This window comes from Emydura macquarii, unplaced genomic scaffold, assembly GCF_026122565.2.
Source record: "Emydura macquarii macquarii isolate MOO-44397 ecotype Brisbane River unplaced genomic scaffold, CSIRO-AGI_Emac_v2 contig_1253, whole genome shotgun sequence".
NCBI classification, from domain to species: Eukaryota; Metazoa; Chordata; order Testudines; family Chelidae; genus Emydura; species Emydura macquarii.
In genome coordinates this window covers 88245579-88258733 of record NW_027131390.1, presented here as the reverse complement: position 1 = coordinate 88258733, position 13155 = coordinate 88245579, and the positions used below count along the sequence as shown (strand labels likewise).

The window sequence follows — 13155 nt, the reverse complement described above, 5'->3', positions numbered from 1 at the left end:
CCCAGAATAAGAACCTCCTGCCTTAGAGCATAGGGTTTATTACATCAAGATCAATACCTCTTCAGAGGACACCATCTTAAAATCTAGTCAGTTTAAGAATTAAAAGAGGTCAAGGCTCTTGCACCCATATGCAGTAATAAGAAGTCAGAGCGGTAGAGAGGGATGTCTGACCCTAGCAGTGGTCCCCAAACTGGGGGGTGTGCTCCCCAGGTGGGCACGATGAATGTTGGGGGGGGGGGGGGAGTCTGGGCCAGCCCACATGGGTGCATGGGGAGTGAATGCTGCCCGGCCCACTCCCAACTACGGCTCCCAGCCGAGGCCCAGTTCTGCCCCCATTCTCTCCTGCCAGCTCCACCTCTAGCCGCAGCTCCTCCCCCATCCCCAGTTCTGCCTTCAGCCCAAGCTCCTCTGCTGAGCCAACTGTGCAGTAATGGGGGGAGAGGGTGTGGACAGATTCCATTATTGGTGAAAGTGGGTGACAGGAAAAGTTTGGGCACTACTGGGACTACAGGAAGGAAGTACTAATACTAAAAGAGATGAATTCCCCTGTAAGCTTAAGAGTTTGTATCTTAAGAGCATCCCTAATTTTAAAAGTATGTATATTTATAACTATTTTTGTATTTTTATTGAACTTAGTCTGAATTATTAGGCAAGAGACCTTAGGGCTTGTTTACATGCACATTTAGTTCATGTTAATCTGAGAATATGAATCTAGCCTGCCACAGACTGTCCATGTGGACTCTGCTGACATCCATTAACTCTTTGTTGGTTAATGCTCTTTGATTTAGTCCTCTTTGGAAAGGGAGTAGATCAAGGCACTAAATAGATATAATGGGCATGAGCAGGGTCCACACACACAGTTAATTTGTGGCATTCTAGTGTGGGGTAGATTAGCACTCAAGTTTGCCACAAACTAATTGTTCATGTAGAAAAGCTCTAGGAGTTTTGTAGTTTAATGCGAGTTTATTAGAGAGGCTCTAACGTTTATACAAATTCCTGTATCATGTCACTTTCGAAGAAGCTTTTGCATAATTCCTGAAGTGTTTTTTGTAAATACAAACACAAAATAGGAGTAACTGGCTAGGCGTAGTACTGCAGAAAAGAATCTGGAGGTTATAATGGATCACAAATTGAATATGAACCAACAGTACAATACAGTTGTGTGAAAGGCTAATATTCTGGGGTGTCTTAACAGGAGTCTTGTATGTGAGACATGAGAGGTAATTGTACTGTTCTGCTCTGCTTGACACTGGTAAGGCCTGAGCTGGACTACTGTGTCCACTTCTGCCAGTTTGTCCACATCTTTCTTGAAGTGTGGCATCCAGGAGTCCAGAGGAGAGCATCAATAATGATAAATGGTGTAGAAATCTAATCTGAGAAGTTTTTTGGTAAAAACTGGGCAAGTTAGTCTTGAGAAAAGACTGAGTAGGGGGCCTTGGTAAGTTTTCAGCTATGTAAAAGAACAGTGATCAGTTATCCATGTCCACTGAAGCTAGAACAAGAAGTAATGGGTCTATTCTGTAGTGAGAGAGATTTTATGTTAGGATATTTGGAAAAATTTTCTAACTGTAAGGATAAAGTTCTGAAATAGACTTCCAAGCGAGGTTGTGGAATCCCTGTTATTGGATGTTTATAAAGAACAGGCTATAAAAAAAACACCTGTCATAGATGGGTCAGTGAAGGGGGCAGACCTAGATGACCTTTCCAAGTCCTTTCCAGCTACATTTCTGGGATTCTGTGTCAGGCACTACCAGGCTCTGCTTCAAGACTTTGGGGGACAGAAAGGAGATCACCCATTGTTCCTGTTTTTTTCTTAGCAAAGGAATCATGGGGGAGATCAGTTGAAACCTAGTCATCCTTTCAGTAACAATAAGCCCTACTGCAGTATTCCTGAATCTGACTCCAGCTAATCTAGCCTTCAAGAAATACTTCATCTATCTTATTCTTATTTAGATACTGCTCAGCATGTGCTAGGCAGTTTACAAGCACAGTGGAAGATATTGTCCTCCGCCCTGCAGTGTGTGTAATTTAAGAAGATATAGACAAACAAAAGGTAGTGATAAGGATAGTTAGCATTAAGAATCTGAGTATCTTAATGTTGTGCTATAGAATTCACTTATCTGATAACATGATTGATGTTGCTGATATCCATATAAAATAACTCATTATGGAGCAAGTAGCTCAGGGCAAATTTCTTTCAAAAAGCCATGCAAGTTAACAAAGTCTCATAATCCGTGCTTGATGAGTATAGTAGTAAACTGCTAGTGATGTGCCATTTGGATCAGGGAGAGGGGGAGTTAACCTGGCAAAACAATCAACTTTAATTTGAATAGTTTTCTAAATTCCAGATTTCTAAATTCTAAATTTCTAAGTTGAGTTCTGTGTTCTTCCTTTTTTACAAAGCTTTTTTACAAAGTCCATAAATAACTATGTGGACTTACTGAAAGAAGCCTTAAGTATTTTCAGATGTCTTAAATCTGTCAAATATTGCATTTCTGGGCTCATTTAATTGTACCCCCAGAAGCAAATGTCCAAATCTATTAAATTAGTAGTACAGCTCTACCATATGATGTTATTAAACAAAGGTTATTTCATTTCATACGGTTGTCTTTTTAATTACAATATAGCTTCTTAGAAAATGCAACACTGCCATCTGGTGTACTTTTGTGAGCACAATAGAAAATAAGTTTTAGCAGGCATGTGAATATTTTTCTAGTAGAATAAATCTTTCAAATTGAAAAGTGGCAAATAGACTAATAAATTTATAAATAATGTGTAAATATGTGGAATAATGAGTGGTTGAACAGATGAGTAACAAAATTGTAAAATGAGACCAGCATATGAAACATGGGACATACAGCCCACCTTCCACTTTTATGTTCAGTAAGCCTTTTGTTTTATTACTGTTTAAAAATATTTTTAGAAAAAATATTTTTGTCAGATTGATTCTTAGGTACTTTAAAAAGGCAGTTCTGTGTTTAAGCCATAAAATCAATTCTACTAATATCCTGTACTACAACTATTCTTCTACCTATTTCCTCTACTAACATGACACTCAGTGACCAGTTTATTATTCTAAATAAGTTAATTATCAAAGTAAGAATTGATGTCCCCTTAGATATTCTTTGTAAGTAGTTTGTATAATTTATCTTGTCACTTTTCTAACAAGACACTTTTCACCTTGTTCTTGATATAATTAGTAACTTCCTTTGCCTATGTCTTTTTCTTTACAAGCATGCCTTTCATATAATGATTGAGGTAAGCTGCATTGATGTTTTTTCGTATTTGTGGAACTTTGTAGTCATGTAAGACCCCTCTATTTCTTGTTGCTTTTATATGTATTCAGTTCTTTGCAATATTTTGTAACAGCGCTCAGTAAGCCTGCTGGGTCAGAATATAAACTTATTGTCCTAAAAATTATTGGAATTTCTTGTGCTATGGAGTTGAATGACTATGGAGATTGATAATGGAATATACCACCTTTCACTTTTTAGGTCACTGGTTTGAATTGGGCATTTGAGACTTGAGGGGAGACTTCAAGAAATGGATCACTTTTAAAATGTCTTCACATAATACTTCATTGACAATTCGATAGTTCCTTGTTGACAGTCTTCAGATAGCCAAGTTCTAAATTGTCCTGCATACTGAATTTCACTTCACTAATTCATAGTTCAAGCCCATTGGAAACTTGGTTTAGAGAAAATGGCACATTACTTTTCACTATTTAAAATAGTTTTCCAACAAATTTTAAATTTGTGAAAAGTTGATAGATATTTCCTTCTACTTATACCATTGTTCAGCTTCAAATTAAACTCTTAAGTTTCAGAAGAAATTAATATAGGAAACTTCTTACTATCTACTATGTATATATTTTTTTCAGCATTTACAGATATTTACTAATCTTTACTGCACCTTTGCAAGTTACATAGATAAGCTTATCAGATCAGTGACTCTGAAACTAAGGTTAAGGAAATTGAGCTATGTCACAGGGAGGATTAATGTAGAGGTACTAGAACTCAGGAGTTCTGAATTCTTTTCTCATATTTGGACGACATCTCCACAGTTCATCTGGCTTTAAAAACAAAACAGAACAAAGGGAAAAGCCAAAATTAACCACATTCATCCCCATATGCCCTATTACAAAGAAACTTGACAAACAGTATCAAAATAAGCCACTAGTAAACATCCATTATTAAAGGACTTTTGTTTTACAAGAACACACAGAGTGAATAAATCTCTTGGAGCTCTGTCCAGCAAAGGAAAGCTTCCACAGATACTGGCTCAAAGAAGCTATGTGATCTTGTCTGTAGTTTGCAGTCAAAAGATTTTCCATGAATAATCACAATTAACCCTTCTGTGTAGCACCTCCTTAAACATTCCTGGTTACCTTTTTTCCTGAAAGTTTTTTTACACCACACAGTTAGCGTGCCATATGAAAATGATGACTAGAGACTGACCTAAGTATGCTGTAAGAATCTCTGAAATCTTATAAATCAGAGGCAGGCTTTTTTAGCAGATAATCAGTCTTTTAGAAGTTTATAAATAGGCCCACAAGCTGAGACTCAAGAGTCTCTTTGATATTGAGGGTCAGCTAGGAAAAACCATTTATGCAAGTTTTCTCTCTGGATCTCTGCAAAATTGGCTCTCAATTCCTTGAGCCATGGCTTGTGCATGTTGGCTGACCTCTGAAATGATACACTCATACAGAAAAGCAGTAACCAAAACTTGAAATTAGAAAAACCAAGACACCACTCACAAGCATAAAATGACCATGCTCTGAATTAGCCATAGAACCAGAGGGTTGGAAGGGACTTCAGTGGTCATCTAGAAGAGTTCCAGAGGGATAGCTGTGTTAGTTTGTATACAGCAAAAACAATGAGAGTTCTGTAGCACTTTAAAGACTAACAAATGTAATTTCAGACAGTCTGGTCCATAACAGTTTTTTTTTTTTCTTTTAATCTAAATCTTCTATGTGGGCTTCAAGAGAGAACCCACTTCCTCAGATGCAGTTGGTGGTCATCTAGTCAACCTCCCAAGATGCAGAATTCGTTGTGACTAAGATGGATGGTTATCCTGCTTACTTTCTAAAAACTTGTGAAGGAGTGTCCACGATCTCCCTAGGCCTAGACAGTCTGGTCCATTGTCTTACTGTTCTTACAGTTAGTTTTTTTTTCCTGAGATTTAATCTAAATCTTCTATGCTGTAGTTTGAACCCACTGCCTCTTGTCCTGCTCTTTGTGGCAAGAGAGAACTGTTCTCCATCTTCTTTATGGCAGCCTTTCAAGTAGTTTGAAGACTATCGTATCCCTCTTTTCCAAACTGAACATATCCAGTTCCTTCAACCTTGTTCATATGGCTTGCATTTCATCTCCTAATCTTGGAACTCTGTTTTTGGAGCCATTGATCACTACTCGTTGAGCCCTATGTTTTCCATTTTATAGTCCTTTCATCCACCCATACAGATTTATTTCTCTAATCAGCATTGTTTAAGTGTTTTGTGTAACTTTTAGTTTTGTTTTAAGCATCCCTCACTCCCATGTTTGTTTTAAGGTTCAGATTCTTACATGAAGGGTAACATTTACCTGTCTTAAGTGCTTTTGAAAATGGGACTTAGGTGTGTTTTGAAAATTTTACCCTTAGTCTTTATATTAAATTCATTCCTTGAAAGTATCATTTTCTTTAGTTAATCCTCTGATATTATTTACTGGGGATGAAATAGGTGATTAGAGAGTTCTATTCTTTTAGCATGTTTAAACTAGTACCTCGTGAAGTATTGAAGTGGCATTATGTGAACAACTTCTTCAGGTAACTGCAATCTGTTCATCTGTAGTTTTTCTTCTGTGAAGGGTAGATTTGGTGATTATTCTTAAACTCTGCTAAAAACTAATTTAAAATAGGAGCAAAAACGTAAATATTGTCTCACAATAGTGAAGCAGTTTAAAGACTCATTACATTTTCTGAAAAATTGTAGTTCTAACATCTAAGGGTGTTCTATACCACCCTTCATTGTAGTGTCCAAACATTCAGATGAAGTAGACAATTTGGTTTTTTTTTTAAATAGCAAATCAATTACCTATTCTTTTTTTTCCTCCATAAACAGTGCAGTAATATCCATTAGGAAGTCAGTGTGTGCATTACAAATAGATTTTAAAATAGACTAAAATTCCTTCTCTACATCACTCTGAATTATCTGTATGATCAGGAGAGGGGGACTGGAATTAATCATCTGTAGTACCAAACACAAACTTTACCAGTAGATGGCATATGTGTACAGTCAAGAATAACTCTCAACATTAGATTTCAGAAAACTGGCCTCTGCCTGAAGAGTTAATTTTCTCTTTTAGATCAGTGAGTGGAACATTCTGATATGTTTGTGCAGACACTTACAAGTAGGCCTGACATTTCATTCAGAATAGGATAATGGCTTATATAAACACAGGCTCCTCTAAAACAGTATATTGGGAAGAAAAATAAAAAACCCCAAAACACCAAAAAGCAGCACTTGCTGTTACCAAAAATGTTGAAAATGTGCTATTTCAATTGAGAGAGGAGCACACAGACTGAATACATACATGTGTTTAATAAAATAGGTAAGGGCTTTCATTATTTACAATAACTGTAATAATGTTTCCTGGGAAGGGAAGTTGTCTAGATACTAGTGGGAGTCCTGAGTAACCTGCTGGTTGCATAGACACCCATAGATACTTTTTACCTTGGCCTTGTCTACACTGGAAAATTTTGTTGATGCAAGTTATGGTGATGATCAAACAGCGCTGTAATCACAACGCTTGTGCCTATCCACACAGCACTCGTGTCACCGAAGCATGACTATTACTTGGTGCTCTAGCATTGATATTGAGAGCAGTGCACTGTGGGCAGCTAACCCACTGTGCAACTCACTACCCTGTGCCACTAAGAGTTGTGGGAAAATGGAGAGGATTGCAGTGCATCATGGGTGCAGGCTCAACATTCCATGATTCAGTGATGACCATCCTATCATTCCATGGATTTCCAACTACATTTGATGGCATTTTTCAACGGTCCTGGTTTCCTGAGCACCTGCCATCTGTATCTGAAAGGATGGCTCCTGCACTGCTCTCCATTGTTGTCAGTGTTCTGAACACATCACGGCTGGTCATGCAGTATATCATGAGCTCCCAATTGGAACTGGAATCCGAGGCACCTGACCTACTGTGTGCCATGCAAACAAACATTGGATTATTGTTTGCATTTGTGGAACATTTGCAGCGATTGGATTCCTTAACTGTGGTGGGACATTTTTGGCCCCAGACCATCTTGTGACAGAGTACATTAATAGAAAGGGGTACTTCTGTATGGTACTGCAGGCACTTGTGGATAGCCACGGGCATTTCATTGACATCAATGTGGTTTGGTCAGGGAAAGTGAATGATGCACGCATCTTCAGGAACACTCAGCTGAACAGAAAGCTGCAAGCAGGGACTGTCTTTCCAGACCAAAAGATTCCAATTGGGGTTGTTGAAATGCTCATAGTGATCCTGGGAGCCCCAACCTACCCTATAATGCCCTGGCTCGTGAAGCCTTATATGGATAACCTGGATAGCAACAAGAAGCGCTTCAATTACAGGTTGAGCAGGTGCCAAATGACCATTGAATGTATGTTTGCAGATTAAAAGCTCACTGGCGATGCCTTTGACAGGTTAGACCTAAATGAGGAAAATATTCCCATGGTTATAGCCACCTGCTGTGTGCTCTATAATATATGTGAAGCTACAGGTGAAAAGTTTCACCCTAGGTGGAGTGCAGAGGCAGATCACCTTGTGGCTGAATATGAACAACCAGATGTCAGGGCTATGAGAAGGGTATAATGGAGGGCCATTTGAATCAGGGAGTCCTTGAGGAACTGTTTTGACAAAGAGCACCAATAAGGTGTCTCTAAACAGCACAGTGCCATGCTATGTCTGCTATCCAGCTTGCACTCTGTATCAATGTGAGGTGCAACCACCATGTGCAAGAGACAAAGATTGCTTATTCTTCACAGAAATTGTTTTTATTAAATAATTATTCACAACACACACACAAAGCTGGGCTGGAGGTGAGAAAGCAATGAGGTGCAGTGTGAGCTATGACAGTTGGGTGTAAGTCCAGCTATTGTTCTGGAAGCTGTCTGAAGCAGTGGAATGAACAGGGTACTGAGATGGGGTGGGAGTTTGGTAGCAATGTGTGGGTGGAGTTTGGGGAGAGCATGGAAAGCAGTTCTGCATTGGCTGCGGTGGGTGAGAGGGGGCGAGCATGCGCGAATTCAGTGCTGAAGTGTTATGAGTGATTTTAGTATCTCCATTTGCTCCTCCGTGGCTTTTATCATGTGCTCGTGACCCGCTATCACTCGCTCCTGGTTTTCCCTCCTCTCCTGCCTATCAGTTTTGTGATTTTTGGACATAGTGTCTCCATGCCTTTTTTTCTGGAGGAGTTCTTGGATCGTCTGTTTCTTCATGGTAGTTTTCTTAACAGCCACAAGCACTCAGCAGGTCTGTGTGGGGGTTTCCTCTCAAGGGCACAACTGTAGAAGCTCAATGAACAGAAGCATTATTGTGAGTGCAATGACAGCATTGATGCATTACTGTAAAATACCTCTTCATCACTGTCCCCTGGCAAGTGCACACTTGACGATCAACCAGGGCATGGTGAGTTGTGCCTTGGGAGATGGAGCACTCAAGCAGGGGAAAAAGTTCTGGGCGGTTGTTTGGGGTATTTATGCAGGTAGATAGGGACAAGATGTCAAGTTGTGCCACCATTTTCCCCAGGCAGAAGCCATAGAAGCAGATACCTCATTCCTGAGAGTAAGCAGGGATGCTAGGGTGCATCTCCTTCATGTGAGCAGCTTCAAACCGAGTCCCTATGCTGCTCACCTGTGTGCCTCTTTGGTCCCCTCACAAGTGATTTGTCGATGGTCACAGTGGGGCAACAGGAGAAGAAACAAAACAGCTTTGTCAAGGAATCTCTGGCAGAGGATTGGAGAATACCTTCAGGAAAGTTCCTAGAGATCTCTGAAGGATTCCTGGGAAATCTGTGTGCATCAACACACTTTTCCACTGCACTGCCTAGTTGAACAGGAGAATGGAAAGCGCCTGCAAACACAGCTACTCTTGTGCATTTCTGTCTCTTCAACCAGCTGTATCATGCAACCAAGCAAAAGACAGCTGTACTGCAAATAGCATCAGCTCAGAAAAATCACTTACCCGAACTGCTCTCTCCTGCATCATGCACACCAGAGCTGTAGGGCTGGGACTGACTCGAACTTTCTGGGGTTGAGAAGAGGTCCTGGGTCCCCATGTCAGCAAATGACTCAGTCCCCTGATCCACATTGTCCTCCAAATTGGCCTCTGGTCCATGACTTCTTTGTGGGGGTTGAGTCCAGTGTCTGCTGCCTCCTGGGCCCACAGAAGTATCCATCCTTGGCGGTGGAGGTGGGGTCACTGTTGAGGATGGCTTCCAGCTCCTTATAGAAGTGGCAGATGTTTGGCTCTGCACCAAGGTGATGGTTTGACTCCCTAGCCTTTTGATACCCCTGCTGAAGCTCCTTGATTTTTCGCATGGCACTGCAACATATCCTATTTACAGCCCTTCTCTGCCATTAAATCAGAAATTTATCATAGGTGTCATAGTTCATTCAGCTGGAGTGGAGCTGGGACTGCACAACCTCCTCTTCAAATGCTGTTTAGATCCAGAAGCTCTAGTGTGCTCCAAGTGGAAGAGCATTTGCTATGTGGAGCCACCATGGTCAGCTAGGAAGATGAGATGTGAACTCTCTATGCCAGCCAAGCAGGAAGTGAAATTTCAAAAATTCCTGGGACTTCAAATGGGGAGGGGCAGATGGCTGCAGGGCAGTGGAGTTCAAACTGGTGGTCAGAGCGGTCAGGATGGGCTTTGTGGGACACTTCCTAAAGGCCATTTACTGCAGCGTAACCAAGTGTGGAGTCCTCACTGACGCTTTGTCGCGAGAAGTTTGGTGCAAAAAGCTCTACGCCTCTCGTTGAGGTGATTTCATTTTATCGCAAAATCAGGGGAGTTGAGTCGGCAGAGGGAAGGGGGATTGCAGTGTGTACACCACCGCTGTTTTGGTGCAAAAAGCTGACTTTGGTTGACAAAAGTGTCTAGGTAGACCAGGCCTTTGCTTTCCTGTAGTTCTGCCTCTCAACTTCTATTGTGTTTGAAGAGGACTGGTTTGGATGCCTTTTGGAGCTCACCAGTAATGTACCTTCATTTGGAGAAGATACTGTTTTGTGTGACATGTAACACTTCCTCTTCTCTAAGCATTAAACATTCTGCAACACTGCCACTTTTTGCTAACATAGTGAGAGAAAGAAATGGAATGGTAGTTAAACGTAGGTCTGCTTTACGTCTATGTAGAGTACAACAAAGTGATCAGGCAAGTTGAATCTTCAGTCATCCTCTAGTCTAGTTAGTGATACAAATGCATTTGGTCTAGTTTCCATAACCAAAAACAAAAAAACCCCTGAGAATGTTGTGTTGAACTTGTTCACATCATTCCTATTGTACAAATACTTGAAACTCTATCATAATTAAAACTTGATTTTCATTCTCTTCCATTATTGCTTTGCCTTCATATCTCACAAGAATAAATTATTAATAGAAATACGTTAGGTTTCTGCTTGTGTATTAATTCTCAGTATGTCTGACTGTCTTCTGTTCCCTTCCTGTTCTTGGCAGGATTTGATACCAGATGTTTTTCATTTAATTGTCTTTATGTTCCTATTACTGTAGTCATAAATCTCTTGAAGAATAGCTAGATTTCAAAATTATGCTTTTCAATCTGTTTTCAGGACCCTGGCCCACCACCACCTTCGCCCTTGATGGGTCTGAAGCCTCTGCAATTGTTAGAGGTTAAAGCCAGGGGAAGATTTGGTTGTGTATGGAAAGCTCAGTTGCTAAATGAATATGTTGCTGTCAAAATATTCCCAATCCAGGTATGTAAAAGTTCTTATTGTCCTATGGTAATTTTAAAATATCAATATATAAAGCAAACTTTTGTACAGTAGAAAGTGGTCATCTTCCCAAGTTTCAGCAAATATAAAAGTTATCAAATACAGGAAATGTTTGCAGCTAAAAAGTGAACAAGCAGATGGTATAACTTTTAATTGAGCTAAAAATAAGTTAAAATTAAATTCAAAATATGTGCTATAATTCAACATTGAGGCAATGGAGTTAAAAGTAAAGCAATTCAAAAGACAGAAGTTCTGGTTCTTCAAATTTAGGCATATGAGTAATTTTAAGCATTCTACTAATCCCATTGTACCTGCTGTCCGTCCTCCCACTGGTTTAAGTAGTACAAGGCTGTTCAGTATTGAAAAAATGTATCCCTACTAAGAAGAATTGATGTTAATGCTGTCTAAATTAAGTGGTGGGCATAATGAATGGAAATCGTTAGAGTAAATTGGTATCCTGAAAGAGATCCTAGTAAAGAGACTGTTCCAATTAGGCATGTTTCCATTAAGTGAAGTATACTGCAGTACTAGAAATGATGAGCCATCAGCTGTATTTAGCCCTGCAGCTCTGGAGGTCCTGTTGTGCAGTTGTTAAAAGTGCAAGCTCACTAGAAGGATCTTAAAGTGATAGCACATTGAATTACATTAATCTGAGTGTTGTAGTACTTAAAAATACACCTTAGCACTTAAGGAGGGGTGAGTTGTACTTACATTTTCTAATAGATAGATCCATATTGACTTACTTATAAAACACATCTGTAGAGATCATCTTTGTATAGTAGGAATTTCTCACCCCAAAATAACGTCCTTCATACCTCAAACTTTGCTTAACTCAATTTAATGAAGAAAAACCTGTTCCTACTCGTCCTAAAATTCTATAATCTTCTTAAAACTTACATTGAACATAATTTTTGAACAATGATCTTCATGTCAGTGTGGTTAATATTATTACAATGATTGGCTGTTGCCAGTGCCATCTGGTGGGCAATATGCAAACCATTCACTCAGCTGACAGTGCACATGACCTGACCTTTAGCTTCTCTGCTGTTTCAGTGCTGAGTATCTGTGGAGATTCAAGTTGGTGCCAAACTGTATAGTACTATTGTGATAGACAAATTTCCACTGGAGACTACCAAATATAGTTTTCCAGTAACTTAAATTAGGCACATAAATATTTTTCCTATAATTATAGGATCCTAGAATCATAGGGCTGGAAGGGACCTCGAAAAGTCATCTAGTCCAGTCCCCTGCACTCAGGCAGGATTAAGTAATATCTAGACTATCCCTGACAGGTGTTTTGTCTAACCTGCTCTTAAAAATCTCCAATGATGGAGATTCCATAACCTCCTTAGGTAATTTATTCCAGTGATTAACCACCCTGACAGTTAGGAAGTTTTTTCCTAATGTCCAACCTAAACCTCCCTTGCTGCAGTTTAAGCCCATTGCTTCTTGTCCTGTTCTCAGAAGTTCAGAACAATTTTTCTCCCTCCTCCTTATAACAATCTTTTATGTACTTAAAAGCTATCATCATGTCCCCTCTGTCTTCTCTTCCCCAGGCTAAACAAACCCAGTTCTTTCAGCCTTGCCTCATAGGTCATGTTTTCTAGATCTTTAATCAATTTTGTTGCTCATATCTGGACTTTCTCCAGTTTGTCCACATCTTTCTGGAAATGTGGTGCCCAAAACTGGACACAATACTCCAATTGAGGCCTAATCAGCGTGGAGTAGAGCGGAAGAATTACTACTTGTGTCTTACTTACAACACTCCTGCTAATACCTCCCAGAATCCTGTTTACTTTTTTTGCAACAGCATTACACTGTTGACTCATATTTAGCTTGTGGTCCACTATAACCCCCAGATCCCTTTCCGCAGTACTCCTTCTTAGGCAGTCATTTCCCATTTTGTATGTGTGCAACTGATTGTTCCTTCCTAAGTGGAGTACTTTGCATTTTTCCTTATTGAATTTCATCCTGTTTACCTCAGACCAATTCTCCAGTTTGTCCAGATCATTCTGAATTATCATCCTATCCTCCAAAGCCCTTGCAACCCCTCCCAGTTTCGTATTGTCCACAAACTTAATAAGTGTACTTTCTATGCCGTTATCTAAATCATTGATGAAAATATTTAACGGAACCAGATCCAGAACTGATCCCTGTAAAACCCCACTCG

The 13155-nt window shown here is 39.7% G+C and overlaps 1 protein-coding gene across 1 annotated transcript in view; it reads left to right on the top strand.

Moving 5' to 3' along the window:
- ACVR2A (activin A receptor type 2A) overlaps positions 1-13155 on the top strand; it is a 98808-nt gene that overhangs the window by 56621 nt on the left and 29032 nt on the right. Inside the window, exon 5 of the mRNA XM_067549494.1 lies at positions 10824-10967. Coding sequence (XP_067405595.1) covers positions 10824-10967 — 144 coding nt within the window. The remainder of the gene's footprint in view (positions 1-10823; positions 10968-13155) is intronic.